Here is a 24203-nt window from a genome sequence, read left to right as displayed (position 1 = left end):
AAAGAAAGATATCCGCTATACTTTCGCTAATCGTCTCGAAATAGCGAATGCATCACCGAATCTTTACTCTTACTTTTCATCTAAACTATAAAATGAATGATTTTCAAAAGTAAAGTCAAATTCAAGCTCCCAATGCAAGCGGGGCCACCTCTATCTAGGCGCGCCACGCAGCAAACGAGCGTCTCGCGACCAGCGGAAGCAAGAAAATGGCGGTCGCGCTAGCAGACGACGCGGTTGTCCTCACCCTAAGCGGAGAGCGGGCGCGCATCGAGGCACCCTAAGGGTGCCTCGATGCGCGCGCCCTCTCCGCCGCTCCGTGCAGGGTGGAGCCATCCTTTGACAGGGTCAGTGCCGCCGCCGCGGAAGAGGGCAGCCATATTTGAGCCCACTCCTCGCTTCCCCACGGGCCGGTTGCACGTGCGTGGTCGCGCGTCCGCCCGGTCGCAGTTTTCTTCGGTTTCAAAACTCGCAAGATGCCTGGCTGTTGCGTGCCACTGTGCTCAAACCACTCCAGAAATGGCTGGAGAATGTTTTCATTCCCAAGAGACCCTAAAAGAAGGCTCCTCTGGACGGTGAAGATAAAGCGGGACAAATGGCAGCCTGCAAACTCTTCGCGCATATGCAATGTAAGTACAGTGATTATTTGGACGGTTGCGATTTTTTGTAGTTATGTCTGTCGCTGCAGGTTTACATTTAATATGTGCGCTGGAAGTTGTGTTAGTGTTCCTGGAAAGGCTGTAACTACGCACGCTACGTGACTACATCTTTTATGAAACATATATAAGGAGGAATAATACAGCAGATGAGTGGCGGAAAATCATTTTCATAACTCGCAGGTGTGGACATGGATTTTGTATTTCTGTGCACAGGCTAATAAACACAACTAACGGTAATATTAGTTATATACAGTGAAGCGTTGCAGAAGCACTCGGCATTTATGCAATAACAGACTGCTTGCTTGTAGTCGGTTAGCTTAGAGCCGACAGGTTCTTGATTAATTTTTCAAATGGCCCTAAAAGCAAACGCATCAAGAGACATGCGTCAAAAGCGTCAGAAACTTTGACAATAGTTTTGTAGAGTTTTTATTTGTTCCAAGGCTGTTTGACGAAGCCAGGAATTAGTTACTTTTGGTAAAACTCCCGTGAATGTGAGCTTTCGTATATAGTAGCTTCGCTAAGAACTTGTTGCTTCTATCTGGCATTTCTAACGTTGGCGCAGTTATTGTGCAGTGCCGGCTATTTCCCTTGTGCGCAGCCATTATTAGTCTGACTTTTAGGATTTGATAAATGCAGCTGCCGAGTGTGCGCGACTCCTTAACATCGCTGGAGCAGTGCCAGAACTTGTGTATCTTTCAAAAGGGGCATTTCTTTCTGTTTGTACTACATACTGGACGCCTGAATTAATTTTCTTATGCAGGCCCATTTCGAAGACAACTGCTACGAGAATCACCGCGCGGATGGAAGGAAGCTGCTAAAGTCAAACGCTGTTCCAACCATTTTTTCGTTCAGACGTAAGTTGCACTATATTTTATTATTGATGGCAAATATGATGTGCATCACTGTTGTGACTCATGAGTTAGAATAATAGCGCTTAAAATCTGGCCTTCTAAATGCAGTACCAATTGCATTACCAATTGCAATTTTAAAACTTTGTCATTGAAATTGTGCCTGTTGCCAAATGTTTGGGAGTGCTCTTTGAACAGCACACGTCTTGGGATCTGCAAGTAGATACAATCATTAGGAAAATATCCAGAGTATCCGGAGTACTTTCTAAATTGAGACATTGCCTCCCTACATGTGTAAAACGCTTTATATATAACTCTCTTTTTATGTCAATAATAAACTACTGTTATTTAGTCTGGGGGACAACCACTTTATCAAACATTAATCAGTTACATATAATACAAAAGAAGGCTGTTCGAGCGATCATGAATGTCCCATACCTTGCTCATTCCGAACCACTATTCAGGGAGTTAAAATTAGTGCCGCTTCCTGAACTTTATCACCATACTCTCAGAAAGCGTTATCAAACAGGTATCAGAAAGAAAAACAAAACTCTTGAAATTATATCGAGTCTAACACTAAACAGAAATGTTCGGGACACTCGCTATCACGAGACTTGGGAGGTTCCGTGTAACCGCACAAAATATGGTGACCAGATGCTGCGATTTCAACTGCCGAAATTACTTAACTGATTACGCACACATATATATATATATATATATATATATATATATATATATATATATATATATATATATATATATATATATATATATATATATATATATATTTTTTTTTTTCAAGTTACAACGCGTTCGCCTCTGTGTTTTTTGCACTTATTTATTGACTGTTTGTTCAGATGTGTGGTGATATTGTTACTTTCCTATCATTATTTTTTGTATGCAAAGTGTTACCTGCCTAGTTTTTTTGCACAAGTTCTTTTCATTGATTTCATGTCTTGCTCATATCTAATGTATATTTGCACTGCTGTGTCGCTGTCAAGAAGACGGTCAGTGGGCGCTGCCAAGCCCTATTTTTGTGGCTTTTTGCCCACTGTCCGTGACATCAGTGTCTGTGGGTATTGATGTTGAAATAAATTGGAATTGGAATTGAATTGGAACTTTTCAAGCTTAAAATTTTCGCTTTTAGGTTATGGTTCGCGCAGCTATGAAATAACTGCCGACACTGAGCAATTCTGACGAACTTCACTCATTTCTGCTCTTTCATTTCCTTTTGTTTGTGCAGCTATGGTCCACCACCAAAGAAAGGCTCCTAAGGAGAGAGGCACACCCGCTCTACCAACTACATCAAACTCAACAGTGCAGGAACAAGGACCTGGCGTTTTTGCGGATTGCGATGAGCCTGGGGGAACGAACTTAAGTGAAGAGGTTGTCTATCAGCCTAGCGATGGACAAACAGAGCAAAATGAAGGCTGCGATGCACATTCATCCAGTAGTTGTTGCGCTCAACTGAGAAAACAACTGGAAGATGTGAGAAAGAACCACAGACAACTTCAAGAAGTGCATAAAAAAGCCAACTTGACTATTAACTCTCTTAGAAAGAAGGTGCGAAAGCTAAAAAGCGCCGTAGAGCACTTTAAAAAAAGGATAAAATTTTTAAATAAAGATCAAGTTCGTGCACTTTCCCGAAAAAGCAACAAAGGAAGCATCTGGTCGCCGCAGACTATTAAACAGGGGCTTCAACTGAAGTTTTCTTGTGGGAAGTCTGGTTACAGAACTCTCAGACAGCTCGGCTATCCACTTCCGGCAGAAAGAACTCTATCTCGTCGCCTCCACTGGCTCAAGTTCTCACCAGGAATTCTTACAGACGTTGTAGAACTTCTCCAAGCGAAGGCACAAGGCATGGAAGATGTAGAAAAAGACTGCGTCCTCTTTATCGATGAGATGGAGATTGCCAGAGGGTTTCAGCTTGACCGCGCTGAAGACATTGTGTATGGGGGAGTGACATTGCCACAAAAGCCAGATGAGCCTGCTAATCACGCTCTGGTGTTTATGGTTGGAGGTCTCAACCAGCGATGGAAGCAGGTGATAGCTTATCATTTCACTGGAAGCCATGTGGATGGCCGCACGCTCAAGGACATTGTTCTGCAAGTTGTCCAACTCTGCGCCGATATTTCCCTCAGAGTTCGGGTTGTAACGTCCGACATGGGCGCCTCAAATCGAGCGATGTGGCGTGAGCTGGGATTTTCTAGCCACCGAAATTCGAAGACAACCTGCTCAATACCACACCCTTCGCTCAATGATATGGAGTTGTTCTTCAACGCAGACGCTGCTCATGTTTTGAAGAATATTAAAGGTCAGTTGATAACATCTCATGCATTTACATTAAGTGAAGCAACAGCCAGCCAGTGCGATCTTCCCTCACGTGAAGTGAAACTGGATCATGTGCATGCTGTGCTGGAGTTTGACAAGGAAAGGGAGCTAAAGCTCGCACCGAAGCTCTCTGAAGCCCATGTCTCATCTGGACATTTTACGAAAATGAAAGTCGGACTTGCCGTGCAATTTTTCAGAGAAGCTCCCAGTGCAATCCGATACCTCATCAAGGAAAAAGTGCTGGACATAGAGGCAGAAACAACAGCTTGGTTTTTAGAGCTGGTATCAAGATGGTACGCATTAATGTCGTCGCGTCATCCATCTGTTGCCCTAAGTCTGCACGATGTGGCGAAGCATCATAGAGCTCTGGAAACTCTAAACCTGGCTCTAAACACCTTTCAAGGGATGAGCATGGGCAGCACGTCTCAGTGGAAGCCATCGCAGGCGGGCCTCCTGATCTCCACAACGGTCGTGCTTCGCCTGCAAGACATTCTTTTGAACTCGGAGGGCTACAGCTTCTTACTCACCAGCAGGCTGCTACAAGATTGCCTTGAGAATCTTTTCTCTGTGGTTCGTCTCAGGAAGCCTGTCCCAGACGCCTATGATATGAAATGCGCACTGAAACTTGTGTGCATAAACCAATTTTTGCACACGCCGTCTACCACCAGCTACAGTGTTGACGATTCTGAGTACCTGGTTGACCTTCTGTCAAACGGGAAACGTGAACTCGCTGAAGCCGAGGTAAAGGAAATCGATGGCTCGGAGGTTCTTTTCATTGAAGCGCTAACATCGACTGAATGCAGCATTCTGTTCCATATTGCCGGATTCCCCGTTAAAGGTATTCTGAAAGCCATAAATAATTGCGAGCAGTGCAAAGCTACTCTGCTCGGTTCTAGTGACGCTGAAAATGCATATCTCACAAGGCTGAAGGAGTACCTCGAAAATGGCGACAACCTGCATTACCCCAGTCCTGAAGTGATGAAAGTGCTGAAGTCGTGCGAGGAGCATTTTAAGGGCATCACAGAATGGGCGGAAAGCCTTCTAACTATGAAATCTCCAGTGCAGGCTGTGATAACATACCTAAGACAAATGGTTCCGTTTAATGTTGAAACATGCCAGGTTCACAACGAAATCATTCAGAAGTTGTTATACTCGACCTACGCTCGAACGAGGCTGCGAATTCACCTGCGACAACTGGAAGAAAAAAAAGTCAATGGACATGCAAGCAAAACGTGTGCTGGCGTCAGCTTGCCGTGAAGAGATTTGTAAATATTGTGTATAAATGTCAAATTCACCATAGTTCGCTTGTCTCCTATTTTTTGACAGTAGCTTTAATAATTTACAACATAAATAAACTGCATTATTACAACTCCTAAGTAAGTGAAATTTATGCACTTACGTTTCTCATTAACTCTTCACACTATATAAGAAAAACTTCCTCAGTCGATGAGACACGCGCATTTTCCCAATATAGGCTCTGTTGATAGATGTTATTTTTTTGCCTTTTCATGAGAGTATTTTTCACAGTCAAGTTTGCGTTCACTTAATGTTTTCGGTGAAGGTATGAAGGCGCCGAAATTATCCCATGCTTTGTTAAAGTGGTTACTTTACATGAAAAAAAGCTGCACGAATTATGCAGCTGCATTGTATATTACAGCTACAGTGCAAACTCCTGTACCACAGCATTGTTTCTTTTTTTTTTACCTGCACAAATTAACAAACAAAAACAAGCGATGCCAAGGATCAAACGACTACGAATGTCCAAGGGCCTACAGATTGCGTCCATTTGATTCTGAGGGGGTAAAATGTTTCATTAATAAGCCTTATCATTCTCAGCATTTAATATTGACTAATACGTTGCGGCGAACGAGATAAACTGTTTTTGCGAGTCAGCGCACTGAGTCCCAGACAATTTACAAAACTCCGTAAGTCAGCTTTTCTGCATAAAAAAAAAACACCTTTACGATTGCGACGCGAACTGTCCGAGGGAGAAGAGTTGGGTGCAGCGCAAACGACTTTTATTCCTTTATGTTATGGTGTGCACGGCCAGGCGAGCACCTTGGCACAGCTGCGTTTCAAATTTCCTTCAGGAATGCAGCCCGGGGAGGGTGCATTGTAACCGCAGCAATGGCTTGGGAGAGCGGCCCCTAATCTCTTTATTGTGAAAGCAACACAGAGCAGAAGCCTGTAGGAAAGGGTTCGGCAACAATAGATGTCCCCAGCGATGCACCCTATTTCTGCCTCCAAAACCTGTTTCGCCGCGATGGTGAAGGGGCCTTCGCTGCGCAGAGAAGCTTACCTCCAGTGTTCTGAAACGAGTGGGCTCAAATATGGCGGACACTGCAGCAGACGACGCGGTTGTCCCCACCCTGCAAGGAGCGGCGGAGAAGGCGCGCGCATCGAGGCACCCTACTGAGCGGCAGGAGCCAGGGGAGCCGCTGCGGTGGTTTGTATGCGGCGTCTCGGAGCATTCCTCGCTGGCTTTTGTACTGCGGCGCCTAGCCCATTCGCTGTCGCTCTGTCGGGCTCAGCGGGAGGGGGAGTGGGGAGCCGCCTGGCCGGAGGGGCACTGGCTCTTTTTTCCGCGTAGGCGAGAGCAGCACGTTCGTAGTCTGCCTCCGTGAATGCTTCGGCCGGGGCGGGGTTTGTTGTGGCGGCAGGAGCGGGGAGCACATTGCAGTCTGCTTCTGGAATGGCTGGATTTTGGGAATCCAGGCAAGTCTGGGTGTCATCGTGTTGACACGCCGCGTCAGCTGTACTCGGCTTGGTTGAGAGCAGGGCTGGGCCGTGGGCTGCTTCGCTACGGCTGATGGTGACAGGTGTGATGCTGTCGAATCGTCGTAGCCGCGGTGGCGGCGGTGTTACAAAGGTTTCAGCGCATCCACCTTTGCTTGCTTCCTGGCCGCATTCACCGAGGATGTGCTGGCGATTGCGGGTGCGTCGCCAGGTGGAGGGGTCCTCTGTATCGCAGTGACCAGGCGGGCCGCTTCTCCTTGGCGCTGAAGGGTGGCGTTCGCTTCAGTGATCAGTTTCCGCAGGCTGCGGGAGCACCCGCAGCTGTTTAGTCGCCTGTGACGATGGAGGGCGTTTCGTATGCCATCCTCATCGAGCATGTGGAGGGCATCTTCTTCGTCCGCCATGGTTCAGATAATAGGGGTGCCGATGGTCAGGGGGCTGGAGGGGCCATGGCACACAGGCCACGGGGAGTGGGCCTGAGCTAGGCTATTGCGTAATGGAAAAAAGAAAAACTAAAAGAAAAAAAAGGAAACTCTGGGACACGGGAACAGGCGGACTCGATGCCGCGAAGGGAGCGCTCGGGTAAACAGGAGAGGGCACGAAAAACACGTTTTCTCCCTACGGAGGTCGACGATCATCAGCGCGCCGCGATGGCGCTAAAGAAGCCGGAAGGCGAAACGAGGAAGTGACAGGAAAGAGCGCTGTTTTCATTGTCAGAATGGACCAACTAGCCCAGCAAAAAGTTCTGCTAGATTACCCCCCGCGAGTTCAGTCGGCTCCATCACCCAGCCGAGTGCGCATCGGCGCTCCGCTCTCGGACCTGCCCCGCTCTCGGACCTGCCCCGCTTCCCTGCTCGACTTCGGGAAACGCGACTTCGCCTCGGCGAGCACATACAGCCTGGACTCCATGTACGCGAAAACTCACGCGAACGCGAAGGCGACGGCTGGCGTTCGCTCCGTCGCTTGTGGGCAACCTCCATGCAAGCGAAGGCGGCAGGCGACGCGAACCCGCGACGTGCGCAGCGGATTCCGTGCTTTGCGCACTCGAGCTTAGAAACACGCCCGTAACCTGTTCTCTCTCTTAAAATTTTGTGAGTGTGCCTCATAGTCAGGGCCAAAGGAATATTTCCTCTACGGCAGCGGTGTAGCGGCAGTGGAGATAGCCAAAGGCGTGCTTGCGGAGACGAAGTCACATCACGGGTTCACGGGGGAGGTGTGCTTTCGTTCGGTGCCTGTGCACTCCGGCTTAGTAAAAACACTCCCATAAACTGTCACCGCAACCTGATTGTAAGTGAGCAAACTATAATATACCACTGAGAATGCGCGCCGCGAGTGTTTCTGCACAGTTGGAGCGCAGCGGCACGGTGGATCGAGCGCCGGTACCCGCGGCTCGACACGCATCTCTCCCTGCAGTACGCCCCCTCGCGTAGCCCGCTCCAAATGCTGTTAGCCCTCCGCACCCAACAAGTAGATTGTTTTAATTATTTAAATCATGCGGGTCTGCCTCTCAGCTACAAAACCAAATATTTTCTCGGCGGTGGCGATGACCAAGGCGACGGGCTGGTAGGGTTTCGTGAGATGTGCCCGTGAGAAACCGTGGACAAACCGGAAACGGCTTTGGGGGGCTCTGATTGGCCAGTCGCGTGGGGGACTTCCGGGCGACGAGCGAAATTTTCTGTGGGCGCAGATCCGAGCGACACGGCAAGCGACACATGCATTTTGCTTCGCGCGACGGCGTCGCTTGCCGCCGTCGCCTTCGCGTTCGCGCGAGTCTTCGCGTACATGGAGTCCAGGCTTACCTCTCTATTTCCACTCTCTTTCCTTTACCCTCTCCCTCCCCCAGCGCGGCGCAGCGACCATTTCCAGCACCACCTAGACTGAGAGCTGACGTCACAGCAACGTCACAAGGATGAGGCCGGTGTCGCGACGCGGCTCTGCTTCTCTAGAGCGGGCGCGCATCGAGGCACCCTAGCCGTGGAAGTCGCAACGGGGCGCGAGAAACCGGTCTGCCCCAAGCATGCCTTCCTTGAATTCCTAGACGGGAATCGGGAAGCCACTGCACGTGGCTCCGGCAGGAGCGGTCAGTCGCCTTTCGTGTCCGATGGTGTGTTCACGGCTTATTTGGCTGCCGTCTATTTCTTCTGTGCGCGAGTGCTGTGATGACGCTTCGACATTAACGCAAAAATGCCGAACAAATGTTGTGTGCCTCAGTGCCGAGGTAACTATAAAACGGGACCAAAGGTTCATGTGTTTAAGTTCCCGCAAGATAAAGCGCTGCAGCAATCATGGATACGTGCCATTCCACGGAAAAACTTCGTCCCTTCTGAGCATTCCAGGGTAAGAGGTGAATAATTTTTTCCATTCGTCCTCTTTTGTAGCTTTTAATTGTAGCACCGCTAAACTTGCAAAACGTTTTGGGTACCTTCTAAATGTGTATTTAATATTTGATCACGGGTTCTTATTTGTAGCAGGCTGTTACTTATATTAGACAAATATTTCTTATTTAGGTCTGTGAGCATCACTTCACAGACGACGACATCGTGCGAGAGGCGTCATATGTCGACGATGCTACAGGTCGAGTGACGACAGCAGAGTTATCGCATCTGCGCCTTCGGTCAGGTGCAATTCCATCATTATTTCCAGGCTGCCCTAGTTACCTATCAAGCACAAAGACTTTAAGAGAGGAGCCAGAGGCGAAGCGAACACGCCTGGAAGCTGCTTCAATGCAAAGAGGAATTTCTGAGTCAATTCAGACATTTGGCAATGCCGAGGAAGCGGACAAAATCACCACCTTAAGGGACCTTGCTAGCGAAGACAGAAGCCATAAGTCACAGTTCTGGCATGTAATTGAGGCCAGTGAGCGTCTCATGTTGGTGCACATCATAGAGGACGAAGCTCCATGGATTAAATATTCAATTGTAATAAAATCAGACCTCAGTATCACATTGTTCTTTGTGAAGAAGCCGCTCACAAGACTGGGCCCTAACTTGCCTATTCCGAGTGCAGCCAGAAGCAAAAGAGAAATAATAGAACTCCTCCAAAACGTTGAGAATTGGGACAAGGGCTTAAATTCAAATTCTGGCGATGCAAACGAAGACATCGGCGACACTATTCGTCTGCTGCTGAACAAGTTTTCCACGACACCAGCCGACGACAAAGCCAAAGCAATAGAATTCCTGAGCGAGCAGCTGAACCTGCTTTTTTTGAAGAAGGAGCGGAGACGGTACTCCGTTGAATTCATGGTTTATTGCTGCATTCTTTTTACGGTATCACCGCACGCATATAAATACATCCGCAGCTATGGATATGTCACCCTGCCCCACCCTATGACCATTCGGTCAATATGTTCGTCATTTGGTATGAACCCAAGACTGGAACATCATGGTCCGACGTTCCTGAATTATGTTACAAAGAGGATCTCGGAACTCGATGATCGCCAGCGCTTCGTTACCTTGATGGTCGATGAAGTCCATATTAAACCTTATTTTGATTACAAAGGGGGCAATATAACTGGTGCAGCACTGAATTCATCGGAAGTCGCTACCAGTGCTTTCGTCTTCATGATACAGAGCGTCGCATGCCCTTTCAAGGAAGTGGCCCACATTGTGCCAGTGCACAAAGCCGATGGGGAGTTTCTGCACAATTTACTGAAAGATGTGATATGTGGGCTAGAAAACATTGGCTACAGAGTTTTATGTGTAGTCAGTGACAATCATTCTGTGAACAGAAAGGCAATGTCTCAGTTTACAACGCCGCCAACAAATGCAATTTTATATCCGCACCCCTCTGACCCATCGAGACCTCTCTTTTTTGTAATTGATCCAGTGCATATACTCAAATGCATCCGAAATAATTGGCTCAACCAAAAAAACGACCAACTATGCTTTTATTTTCCTGACTTCAATGAAAATTCCAACCAGCCTCCACGCATGCGCACAGCATCGTTTGCTACAATCAGAGAAGCTTACAAGCTGGAGAGTGATCAGCTTTTGAGGTACGGTTACTCGCTCTCTAGAAAAGCCTTGTACCCGTCTAGCCTTGAGCGGCAGAATGTGATGTTCGCCTTGCAGATTTTTAATGACTCCCTGCCACCAGCGCTTCGTGCTCTTGGAGAAAAACACAGCTTACTCTTTCCTGAAGATACAGCGAGTTTCATTGAAGTTATAGCGAAGTGGTGGAAGGTTGTGAATGTTAAAACCCCATGGAAAGGAAAACGACTGAATGACCGATTTCAAGAGCCAGTTTTTCCTTCGGAGGATGACATGAAGGTGGCTTTCCTCTACAAAATTTTGGACTGGCTTGATTCTTTGAAAGAGAAGAATCTGGACAGCGGGGTGCTCACAAAGGAAACCCATGCTTCTCTGCATCAAACAACCCATGCACTGGTTGAAGTCAGCAGGTATTGCTTCGATGAACTGCAGCTTTCATACGTCCTGCTCGGCAAGTTCCAGACGGACAGCTTAGAGGACCGCTTCGGGAAATACAGGCAACTTGCTGGCTCCCAATATCATGTTTCTATTAGGCAAGTTTACGAGAGCGAAACTAAATTACGGCTACAAAATACTTTGCCCACAATCGCAAGTGCTTGCGGAACGAATAGCTCCTTCGATGAGCAATGGGAATATCTGCGAAAGCAGATAGAAACACCGCATGCTAACTGCAACGTTGTAGTTACGAGAGATGCCTTGTCAAAAATACAAGACATTATCCCCGTCCTGGTGTACGTGGCAGGATATGCAGTCTACGCGACTCTTAAGAAATTAAACTGCATGAAATGTCGGGCAGCATTGACAGTCGGCAAGACTATCACTGTCTCTGCAGCTCAAAAGTACTATCACTTGGTGAAAGATATAGACCGAGGTGGCCTCATTTTCCCAGCGTTGTTTGCTGTAAATGCTGTAACCCACAACTATGTTGTTGTTGAACAAGTGTCCAAGAAAGCGGAGTTCTTGAGGAGCCCGAACCAGCGCCGTCTAGTCACCGAACTCACATTACAGCTGCTTGCAGATCAAGAGTCATCAGATTTTGACACCTGCGAAGATGGGCACACAGTTGAGCTTCTGTTGAAGCATGTGTTGTGGAACAGTACTAACATTCTGCTCAAAAACTTCTGCCGCAAGCTCAACGATGATGTAGCCGATGCAAATGCTAAGGCTAAGGAAAGAAAAGCTGCAACGCTTTCAAGGAAGTAAAAAGTTGTTTGTTTGTTTGTTGCTGGTGACTTTTAAATGTATATATTATTCCGCATCAAGAACAGTGTTACAATAATCGAAATGTAAATAAATGTTTTGTACCTGTAAATCTCTCCACTGATGTCTCAACTTGAGTAAAAGCAATCTTTTGCAGCCAACTGTGCTGCCGCCTCATATCCTCGCGCATTAAAAAAGAAACATGCATGCTCCTCGGAAAAACCGGTGAGGCCCCATCCCTGTGACGTCACTGGAGGAGCACTGAGGCCTTAAGTTCGTCTAGGTGGTGTTGCCTAGACTAAGAAGGCCTCTGCTCTCCAGGCTGACGTCAGTGCCACGTCACGACTAGAGGCCTAGCCGCCGACGCGCTGACCGCCGCCGCCGCGATTAGTCACTGTCGGAGCATGCTCGGGCTTGCCGGCCGGCGGAGCAGTACCATGCACTGCTTGCATTCTGAGGAACGCCGACTGCGCTCGGAGCGAGCGGACGCATCTTATATGCGGTCTGCGATTTTCCGGCGATTTCACCAGTTTCCGGCTATTTACAGCCACCAATTTTTCACAGGACGGCCCGCCACCCATCCGGCGTCACCTGTGGGACTTTTAACTACTTTCAGGCGAGTGTCTTCAACTTTACGGCCGATTTGCGGCAACGCCCGACCGCGGGAGCTAGGCCTAACGGCTCAGCACGCCTAGTGCGTGCTCTGCTCCCACCTGCGGCGGCGACGCCCGCTTCGCCTCGACGGCGCTTCCCTGCATTTAAAGATGCAGTACACAGTCACCGGCACGGATGTTACCGCCGCGGAGCTGGCCGATGGCACTTGGACGGCGCTCGAAATGCAACGCCGCTACAGACGCCCGCCACCACCGGCAACGCCGCCGGCCAACACCCAAACGCCTGCAGCCACCACTGTCCTGTCAGACCAACGACCCCGCGGCCGTCCACCACCGCCGACTAAAAAACGACCACTTCCTCGCCTGCCTACAGAGGACTACAAAATCGTCTTCCGACCGCAAGGTACCGTCGACCTCAACGCAGTCGGCCCGGCCAAATTGGCGATGGCCATCTACAACGCCGCCAAGATCGACGGCCGCCTTGCAATCACCGCCGACCAAGTCCGCATCCACCCCACAAACAACACTGTTACCATCAGCACACCGGAAAAAGAACGGGCGTTCCTGTATGCTAAAATACAAACGTTAACCATTGACTCCAATGCCATCCGGGTGGCCACGTACGCCCCAGCCCCCGATGACTCCGTTCGAGGAATCATATACAGAGCCTACAGTCACGAGACCGACTCTGAGATCCTCGCTGAGCTCCAAGCTCGAAACCCTGATCTCCCCGTAGTCGCCGCACGCCGCATGGGCCGCACACGACATTTCGTGGTGACTATCGCCAATGCCAAGCTACCCCGCTACGTGAGGTATCTCGGCTTCACTTTTGAGGTGTACCCCTACAAACGCCGTCCGGAGGCATGCTTCAACTGCCGGAAGCTAGGCCACAGGGCGGATGTGTGCCCCCACCCGCGACAACCGACCTGCCGACGCTGTGGCGCAGCCCATGACCCTCCTCCAGCTGGCCAACCGCCCACGTGCCAAGCCTCATGCATCGTCTGCAAAGGTGCCCACCCGACAGGCAGCAGAAGCTGCAAATACCGGTTCACGTCCTCCACTCGGCCCAAGTCTTCCCCGTCGGTCACTGACACCGATACCGGCTCCAACTTGGCAAACCCCGGACGCCAGTCCCGGTCCCGAGACCGCAAACGCGGCGACGACAACCTACTGCGGGACGGCTCCTTCCCCCCGCTTGGCAGCGACAGCCCTTCCAGCCGCACTCGCAGCCGTTCCACATCCGCCTCACCCAGCTCTCGGGCCAGCTCTCAAGCCCGGCCGGGGACCAAAGCAGCCAAACAAGTTGGATGGAAGACTCCTGCACAAGTCACCGCTTCTCCACCAGATTCACAGGTAAGGGAGCTGGCAGATATGGTCAAGGAACTACAGCTACAATTGGCCAAAGCAAACGCTAAAATTCATAGCCTGGAATCAGCACAGGCAAACCCCAAATTGCAACCACAGCAGGTGGCTCACGCTCCCACATCCGACCCTGTAGGTGATCCACGCATGGACACTGAGCAGCCTAAGCGCACGAAGCGTAAAGCACCTCTCCCCTCCTCACAAGCAGACATAGATGCCAAATTCGAGGCAGCTGATGCGCGAATGGCCCAATTCGAGGGCGCCCTCCTTCGACTCGCCCCCACTATTGACCGTCTAGTAGAAAGCTGCGCCACAATGGCAGCCAACATCCAAACCCTTCATGCCAGGCTCGATACCCTCACGAATCCCCCGACATCAGCAACCCCCTTGCAGTCGCCAACCCCTCCTAACTACCCAGCACCCATTATTGTCGCCACATCGGAGAGTGCAACCGCGCGCTCACGTGCAGGCGGCATTCTTAAATCACCCGTCGCGCTATCACAGCGCCCCGAACCCTACGGGAAACGCGATGGCTAGCTCCCCCTTCACAGTTTGGCAATGGAACTGCAGGGGCTTCAAGGCGAAGCGGCGAGCCTTGGAGCACACCCTGCAGGCCCAGCCGCACACCCCCCACATCATCGCACTTCAGGAAACATACATGGACACGAAACTTACCAGCTACGCCGCATATAACCAACAAACGACACCAGACCAACGGCCCAACACCGCCATCCTGGTCCACCGAAATTTAGCAGCTAATCATATAGACCTTAGTTACCCCGAGGTTCCGCACACTTTCGTACAGGTCCTACCGAACAGTCGCTCACAAGCCCCGCTCCACATCCTTAACGTCTACAGCCCCCCTAGCGACAAAAGCACACGAGTGGCAACCCTCGTTTGTAAGGCCTGCGCGACTGCACAAACAGGGATGCTACTCATCTTAGGTGACTTCAACGCGCCGCATACCGAGTGGGGCTACCCCCGCAAAGCATGCGGTCGTAAGGGAGCCAAAGTGTGGGAGACAGCCCAAACACTGGGCCTGACACTACTCCTAGACCCCGACAGGCCTACTCGCATTGGAAACAGTGTCACACAGGACAGCTGCCCCGATCTCACTTTCGCCCGCAACATCCCAGACGAACGCTGGGAAAACCTCGGCATGAACATAGGTAGCGACCATTATGTTCTCAGCACAACCTTCACGGCTACACACAGCAAAGCCCCCAACCGAACAATCAGGCACACTAACTGGGACGCCTTCCGATACGTGCGCGCCAGACGCACTTCGGCCCCCATAGACGACCTGGACGCATGGGCAAACGCACTTCTCGAAGACACCGCCAATGCCACCTCCACGACTACCCAGAACGAGGATGGTCCCTCTCCCGACGCCAAACTAATACACATGTGGGAGGCCCAGCGCAGTCTTAGGGCTCGCTGGCTCCGCCAAAAGCACAATCGACCCCTCAAGCTCCGTCTCGTTCGCCTCGAGCGAGAGATCGAAGCTTACTCCGTCAAACTGAGTCAGGAGCAATGGCATCAAACCTGCGACCGTCTTAACGGCCAGTTAGGATGCAAAAACTCGTGGTTCTTGCTCAGACATTTACTGGACCCAACTCACACCAAATCCACATCTCACAAGAACCTCACCCGTGTCATACACGCTTTTCAGGGAACAAATGAGGAACTCCTCGCTACCCTGAAAGACAAATACATCAATACTTCCACTGAAATTCCCATCCATTCAGGATACACGGGTGCTCAGAACACCAACATGGACGCCGACATCACGGCAGGAGAAGTCCGCGCCGCCCTCAACCAGATTAAAACCACCGCGGCCGCTGGCGACGACCACATAACCAACAAGATGCTTCGTAACCTCGAAGATCAGTCCGTCGAAGCACTCACGGACCTCTTCAACCAACATTGGCATGAGGGTCGCCTTCCAGACACTTGGAAGCATGCCAAAGTGATTTTCATACCTAAGCCAGGCAAACGACTCGAGCTGGGCAACCTTCGGCCCATCTCGCTCACGTCCTGCCTGGGAAAGGTCATGGAACACGTCATACTCAATAGACTCCACACTCACGTAGACCAAGAGGACCTTTTCCCCCCCACTATGATCGGCTTCAGAACCGGCCTCTCCACTCAAGACATTATGTGGCAAATCCAACACGACATCCTCGATCCGAGACCCATCCGAGCTACACGAACCATCCTAAGCCTAGATGTCAGCAAGGCTTTCGACAACGTGTCACATGCTTCCATCCTGGCAAACCTCTCACAAATGAATGTAGGCACTCGCACTTACAACTACATCGCCGACTTTCTTCATCACCGTACAGCAGAACTTCATATTGCAGACCTCCACAGTGAGAAGATCACACTAGGCACCCGAGGAACACCACAAGGAGCAGTCCTATCTCCGTTCCTTTTCAACACTACAATGAGAGGCCTCCCTCTGCTCCTGGAAAAGATACCTCACATTAAACACTCAATATATGCCGACGACATTACCCTGTGGACCAACTCTGGCTCTGACGGGGAAATCCAAAACTCCCTCCAAACAGCAATCGATAAAGTACACTCCTTTGTACAGGCGAACGGGCTCACATGCTCCTCCACGAAGTCCGAATTACTAGTCATCAGGGACAGACGAGCTCGCCTGCCTGTCCCCGACCCGCAAGAACCTATTGTGCTTCAAGTCGACACACATCCCATACCTCCGGTCCGCACTATTCGCGTTCTGGGTATGTTAATACAGAACAACACGCAAAACTCGGAGGCCATTCAGCGCCTCCGCACCACAGCCAACCAGATCAACGGCCTTATCCGCCGCATCAGCACCCGCCGCAGAGGTATGAAGGAGGATGACCTCTGTCGGCTCACGCAAGCTTTCCTCATTAGCAGGATAGTCTACTCCTACCCCTACTATCACCTCCGCCGGAAGGACGAGGAAGCTGTGAACAGCATTATACGTTCAGCTTACAAAGCGGCACTGGGGCTACCTCAGTACGCCAGCACACAGCACCTCCTCCAACTCGGCATCTACAACACGCTCACAGAACTCATAGAGGCACACAAGACCGCCCAAATCCACCGCCTCTCCCGCACTAAACACGGGCGGCTCATACTTGACCGTCTCAACATCAACCCCATAGGCGACGTCCACCCCACGACGCCCATTCCGATAGGGGTCTATAGCCGCCTAGTTATAAAACCAATCTCCAAAAACATGCTACCTGGCCGCCATGATACGCGCCGTCAGCTGAAAGCCCAAGCACTAGATGCCACATACCTTGCCGACGAACACGCAATATACGTAGATGCTGCACGGCAAAGTGCAAACAAATACGTGGCTTGTGCAGCCACGCCACAGTCTACTCTCGTCACCGCCGCCACAGTAGTAGCTCACTCTCCGACAGCGGCAGAAGAAACCGCCATCGCGCTGGCCATCGCTGACAGACGTACGCGCACAGTCCTCAGCGAGTCCAAAAGAGCAATACAAAATTACTCGGCAGGTTTTATCTGCCACCCCGCTGCACGCATCCTTCGCGGCTGCACTCCCGACCATAAGATCAACCTGGTCTGGGTACCCGCCCACGCGGGAAACTCTGGAAACGAAGGGGTCGACCGACTAGCCCAAGGACTAACCAACCGGGCGGCCGGCCCCACGGACCCAGACGCTCTTGCCGAGGCTCCCCAGACCTTTGCCGAAATTACCAACCTCTACAGAGAGATGAGACGCCAGTTCCCGCCTCCACACCCCGACTTGAACCGAGCGCAAGCCACCTTGCTCCGCAGGTTGCAGACACACTCTATCCTTAGCCATTCTAGACTTTCACTCATCACAGACGGGGAATACGACCCCGTCTGCCAAAATTGTTACCAGGGAGAAATCGCCACCCAGGCTCACATCCTCTGGGGTTGCGCGGGAAATCCGCCCCCTCGAACCTTACTGCCAGCTCCCTCCGAAGATGGATGGAACGAACTCCTCAAAAGGCCAGACAAGAGCATCCAACTGGCACTCATTTCGTGGGCCCAGGAAGTCGCCCCCACCTGGGGGCCACACCAAGCCCACCTGCCCTAAATCCCGCCAATCTATGGCAATAAAGTTGTTTCTCTCTCTGCATTCTGCGGTGATTTTCTCGCTTGTGAGGTGCTTTGTGAAATAGTTATTCGGCCCTGTGCTGCTCGTGTTCACGCTAGTGTCCTACAAGTGGTGAAAACGTGCGCTGCTATGCTTGGACAGTTGTGAATATGCCAAACAAGTGCTGTGTGCCTGGGTGTAGCGGCAAATACAAATCCGGACCAAAAGTCCATGTGTTCAAATTTCCTGAAGATGCAGAACTGAAGACAGCATGGCTGCGCGCTATTCCCCGAGAGGGCTTCCTTCCTTCGGCACATTCCAGGGTAAGATTGCTATCGTTATTTTTGTTGCTTGAAAAATACAAAGCAAACACGTGCACGTGCGTTGTTAGTGGAATTTCAGCAGTTATATATTTAGTTTTGAGGGATGCTTCACTGCAATATGTTAGGCTTTTTTTTTTCTATTCACATGCAGCTTTGCGAATTGCACTTCACTGAAGGTGACATCATTCGAGAGGATTGTCATGTGGATGATACTACGGGCCGTACGATAACTGCACCCATGCTCCGTTTGCGTCTCCGACCGGATGCTGTTCCGTCAAAATTCCCGAACTGCCCGAGCTATTTATCGGAGGTTTGCAGCAGAAGGGAGAATCCGGAGTCTAGAAGAATTCGTTTGGATGCAGCTGCGACTGAAAAAGCTCTTGCAGACTCCCTTGAGACGTTTAGAGCCGAAGAGGAAAAAGATGCAGTTCGGAGCCTAAACGACTTAGCCGAACACGTGCGAACAAGCCAGTCTGAGTTCTGGCATACAATATTGAGCAGTGGCCGCCTCATATTACTGCACATTATTGAAGATGATGCTCCTTGGGTGAAGTGCTCAGTTTGCGTGAAGGCTGATTTGTCTGTCACGTTGCATTTCCTAAAGACGCCAGTCACAAGGCTAGGGTCCAACCTGTTCGTTCCTCCTCAGGCGAAAAGTAAGAGGGCTTTCGCTGACTTTCTTGAAAGCATCAAGGTTTGGGACAGCAGCGTTTCTTCTAGCTGTAGGGACTCGAATGAAGAAGTTTTTGATGCCATCAATTTCCTGCTTGGCCAGATATCTACAGCGCAGTCAGAGGATAATGATCATGCAGTCCAATTCCTCAGCGAACAGTTGAAGCTTCTGTCTGCAAAGAAGGAGCGAAGGCGCTATTCTATAGATTTCATGGTGTATTGTTGCATTCTCTTCATGATATCACCCCATGCCTATAAATACATGCGAAGCTATGGAGCAATCACAATGCCGCATCCAATGAACATCAGATCAGTTTGCTCATCATATGGAATGAATCCACAACGGGAGCATCACGGTGCAGCCTTTCTCAGTTACATGGCGAAAAGGATCTGCGAGCCCGATGACAGACAGCGGCATGTGAGGCTTATGGTTGACGAAATTCACATAAAGCCTTATTTTGATTATAAGGGTGGCAATATTGCTGGACTTGCGCACAATTCTGAAGAGGTTGCCAATAGTGCATTCGTCTTCATGGTGCAAAGCCTTACTTGTTGTTGCAAAAGGGTTGCAAGCCCCAAGGGTAGCGTTGGCCTGGCGGCCTGGGGCAAAGCTGGAAACATCCGAAGGTCCCGGCAAAGGATGAGTCGACTGGCAACAGAACAACTTGTTTATTCTGGCATCGCAAAAGAGCAGCCGGTCAGGGCGACCACGTTACTCGAAGGAAGAAATCGAAGTCTCTCTCGGCGTCCGGGGCAGCGGCTTTTTATACCCTCGGAGTCGAGGGCAAGAAGGAACGGCTTGGGATGAGACGCCCGATACGGCGACGCTTGGACATGTTCAGACGTGACGTGCGCGTCCGCCGGGCCGGCGCCGGTCAGACCTCCTCGCCTCCCAGTTGGGGAGCTCCTCTCCCCGGCTGCCGCGCTTTGACAAGCGTGGGCACCAACATGCACACACACACACACGACGACACGTGGCATTGAAACCTGCCTGGACGCGCTTGGCGGGAGGCGTTACGGCAGCAGTGAACGGGCCCAAAATGACCGCCACTTTGAACGAAGCCCCGGCGTCCGTTGCATCCGCGCCGGCTATACCGCGCGTCGTAGGCGAAACGCAACAGACCGCCCCGCCGGGAGAAGGAGATCCCGATGGTCAGGGGACTGCATCCGCTGTCCGGAGGGATGTCGCTCGATGATGCTCGTAATCGAAACCGGTCGTCCCTCGACGTTGCTTGAGCGCAGCGCACAGAGAAGGCCTCGTTCTCAGGTTCAGGATCACACAGGACACTGCAAAGTCACTCCGGGAGAGTTGCCATTTTTGTGCTCGTTCCCAGCAAGCGTTAGAACTACGCCGAAACGCAACCGCTCAGTCAGCAAGCACGAGACAACCCTCTCTAAGCTCTGCCAGGCTCTTTCCCCTTTAATACTACTGCCTAGTTCCTTACAGTAGTCAAGCAGCACTCAGAACGCGTCCACAAATTGGAAAATTGCACTAGAAAGCACATAATCACTTTGAAACACTAAACAAAAGCAATATGTTAAAAATCCTGCCTTAGGAAGAAAACATCAGTAACAAACAACTTTGAGGCGGATTCCTACGTTAGGGGCTTCGACTTAAGCCATCGGCGTTACCGTTGAGACTCCCCTTTTTGTAACGCACCTCAAAGGAATATTGTTGCAAAGCGAGGCTCCAGCGCAGGAGGCGGCCATTTTTGGGAGAGATGGTCTGCAGCCATTGGAGAGGGCAGTGATCCGTCTCAATGATAAACCTCGAGCCGGCTAGGTAGCATGACAATTTCTGAACGGCCCACACGAGACACGCACACTCTCGGTGGCGCTGTACGCCTGCTCACGACAGGTCAGCTTACGACTAGCATACAGGACGGGGTGTTCCACTTCTCCATTTTCCCTTTGGCACAGTACAACGCCCATGCCTCGCTCACTAGCATCGCACTGAACAACGAACCCTTTTGTGTAGTCTGGCGATCGTAGCACAGGCTGGCTTGTTAGGGCGCTCTTTAGGGCGCTAAAAGCTCTTTCCTTTGTCTCGTCCCAGACGACTGTTTGGGGCTCTGTTTTTCTTAGAGCATCCGTCAGGGGAGCCGCGATATCGGAGTACCTGGGGATGTACCTCTGATAGTAGCCGGCGACACCTAAGAACGACCGAATATCGGTCTTCGTGCGCGGTTGTGGGAAGTCTCGCACAGCGGCCACCTTTATTTCAGAGGGGCGGCGACGACCCTGTCCAATCACGTGACCGAGGTAGACAACCTCGGCCTGTGCTAATTGGCACTTGGGAGCCTTGACTGTCAAGCCCGCTTCGCGCAGGCGGGTTAGCACTGCCCGCAAGTGTGCCATATGCTCAGACCAGGATGCGGAGAATATCGCTACGTCGTCTAAATACGGTAAAGCGAATTCTTCCTGTCCCCGCAACACTTTGTCCATGAGGCTTGAAAAGCAGTATGGCGCGTTCTTCAAACCAAAACTCAAAACTTTAGGACGGAATGTTCCCATTGGTGAAATGAACGCCGCATACCTACTAGCCTCTTCTGTAAGTGGAACCTGCCAATAACCCCTGACAAGATCTAGGGTGGAAATAAACTGAGCGCTACTAACTTTCTCAAGGCGCTCCTCGATGTTAGGGATCGGATAAATTTGATCCTTAGTGATGGAATTAAGCCTGCGGTAGTCGACGCAAGGACGAGGTTCCTTGCCCGGTACCGCAACTAAAATCAAAGGGGAGGTATAATCACTCTCACCCGCCTCAATAACACCGAGCTGTAGCATTTTCTTTACCTCAGCCTCCATAATATCGCGCTGGCGGGGTGACACCCGGTACGCCTTGGATCGTACTGGCTCTGGGGAGGTAAGTTCTATATCATGAGTAAGGACAGAAGTCCTACCAGGCCTCTCAGAGAACTGACCTTGAAACTCTTGTAAGAGTTGGTGTAGTTCGGTTTTCTGCTCAGCCGACAGCGGTGCTTTAATGATTAAGTCACTAATGACCTGGTCAGTGTCTTTCCTGTTCGTCACTGAGCCTAGTCCCGGAAGCTCGACCAGAAGCTCTTCTAACTTGCCCGTGTCGGGCATTTCCTCTCCAGTACCTGGTGCCTTCAACGCTACAGGCTCAATTTTATTCAGTTCGGACGTGCTCTGAATATCAGCTTGCTGCGCCTCCGACCCTTTCTCATTGTTCGACAACGTCGGCTCTGCAGCTACCGCCTTTGCAGCGAGCTCCCGAACTCTCGATCTGGTTAAGGCCTGAACGCTAGCCTCACCAAACAAAAGCCCCTTCTCGCGTAGGAGGTAATCGGACCTGTTCGAAAATAGGTACGGGTACTGGGGGGGCAGCATAGATGACACTACGGCCTCCGTCTCAAGTGCTCCGAAAGGTCCTTCAATAAGCACTTTTGCTACGGGCAGACACACGCTATCGGCTTCCAAGGCTTGCTTGATCCATGCGCACTCGCCCGAGAACATATCGGGTTCTACGCAAGAGGGGTGAACAACATCCATTGTAGCTGCGGAATCACGAAGCACTCGGCACTCTTTCCCGTTCACGAGGAGGTCTCGCAAGTAAGGCTCGAGAAGCTTCATGTTCTCGTCAGTGCTACATAATGACAAACACACGACTTCTCTTTTTGTTTCTGGACACTGCGCCGAAAAGTGACCCGGCTTCTGGCACGTATAACACACGCGCGCTTGCCTCCTCTCGAACCGCTTTCTGCGTTCGGCTTCGGCTGCCGCCGTCTCCTTACGTTCGGTCGGACTGCTTTCACTCGCATCCGCACTACGTGTGTCCCCCCTTGCTCTCATGGGTGTGAACTTCGGCCTCTCAGACTTGGAGCCAAATTCACCCTTTTGACCGTCCTTAGCTCCGCGAGCCCGACGCGTCACAAACTCCTCGGCTAGCTCGGCGGCTTTAGCCACTGTACTAACGTCTGGCCTATCCAAGACCCAGTACCGCACGTTCTCAGGTAACCGACTATAAAACTGTTCCAGCCCGAAACACTGCAGAATTTTCTCGTGGTCACCAAACGCTTTCTCTTCTTTGAGCCACTCCTGCATGTTTGACATAAGCCTGTAGGCAAACTCTGTATATGACTCACTTCTGCCTTTTTCATTTTCCCGAAACTTCCGACGGAACGCCTCCGCTGACAGCCTGTACTTTTTTAGCAGACTCGATTTCACTTGGTCGAAATCCTCTGCCTCCTCTCTCTTCAAGCGAGCGACTACATCGGCCGCCTCGGCGGGTAACAAAGTGAGCAAGCGCTGTGGCCACGTTTCCCGAGAGAACCCATGCTTCTCGCACGTTCGCTCAAAGTTAACCAGGAACAAACCAATGTCCTCTCCAAGCTTAAACGGCCGCATCAGGTCAGTCATTTTGAACGATACCCGTTCTCCTGCACCGTGTGCCTGACTTCCATTACGAGCGCGTTCCATCTCTACCTCGAGACGCTTCATTTCCAAAGCGTGTTGACGGTCGCGCTCGTCTTTTTGCTCTTTACGTTCGCGCTCCTCTTTTTGCTCCCTCTCCTCAATGGTCTCAAGGCATTCCGACAGCTCGTCATCCTCAGCCTCCAACTCAAGAATAGCCCTTAGCAGTTCTGGTTTTCTGAGTTTGTCTGAGACATCCAGACCCAACTCTCTTGCAAGCTCCAGCAATTTCGGTTTGCGCAACGACTTCAAATCCACACTGTAAAAAAAAATCCGTCAAAATGACGGGAAATACCTTGGCAGCTCTATTTCCAAGCATTTGACCGTTAAAATGATGGCACCCCGTCATTTTAAAATGACGGTGCTTTTTCATCATTTTGATGTTTTTCTTGTCAATCTGAAATACAACTGAACCGTCAATTTGATTACATTTGACCATCAAAATGACGGCAGAACATCATTTCTAAATGACAGTTTTTCCATCATTTTGACGTCTTTCTTGTCAATCTGAAATACAACTGAACCGTCAATTTGATGACATTTGACCATCAAAGTGACAGCAGAACATCATTTCTAAATGACAGTTTTTCCATCATTTTGATGTTTTTCTTGTCAATGTGAAATACAGTCAAACTGTCAATTTGATAGCATTTGACCGTAGCAGTTACAGCAAGATGTCATTTCTAAATTACAATGTTTTTTCCTGACTTCGATGTCATTTTTATCGATATGAAAATATAGCCAAACTGTAATTATACCACTGATTGTCTGCGATGGCAAGCTGTCAATTTTAAAACTGTTTTTATGACTTCAAGACTTTTTGCAAATTTGAAATTATCTATAACTGTCAGTACAGCATTTGGCCATCAAGGTAATAGCAGGCTGTAATTTCGAAATGACTATGCTTTTAATCATTCCAAAATTTGGCTTGTCAACATGAAATGC

General features: G+C 50.4%; 2 protein-coding genes and 1 long non-coding RNA gene across 3 annotated transcripts in view; 2 read left to right on the top strand and 1 right to left on the bottom strand.

The window, feature by feature from the left end:
• The window catches only part of LOC144102029 (uncharacterized), a 167402-nt gene that overhangs the window by 2107 nt on the left and 141092 nt on the right, over window positions 1-24203 (bottom strand). The window lies entirely within an intron of this gene.
• On the top strand, window positions 313-8731 carry LOC144101575 (uncharacterized). Its single transcript, XM_077634724.1, has 5 exons — window positions 313-626; window positions 1417-1510; window positions 2748-4576; window positions 7344-7480; window positions 8518-8731. The coding sequence occupies exons 1-5, from the start codon at window positions 474-476 to the stop codon at window positions 8729-8731; spliced, it is 2427 nt and encodes an 808-aa protein (XP_077490850.1). The 5' UTR covers window positions 313-473.
• LOC144100614 (uncharacterized) lies at window positions 8756-11763 on the top strand. Its single transcript, XM_077633503.1, has 2 exons — window positions 8756-8908; window positions 9079-11763. Exons 1-2 carry the CDS (start codon window positions 8756-8758, stop codon window positions 11761-11763), a joined length of 2838 nt encoding a protein of 945 aa, XP_077489629.1.

This window comes from Amblyomma americanum, chromosome 8 (genome assembly GCF_052857255.1).
Source record: "Amblyomma americanum isolate KBUSLIRL-KWMA chromosome 8, ASM5285725v1, whole genome shotgun sequence".
NCBI lineage: Eukaryota > Metazoa > Arthropoda > Arachnida > Ixodida > Ixodidae > Amblyomma > Amblyomma americanum.
This window is presented reverse-complemented; position numbering and strand designations above follow the sequence as displayed.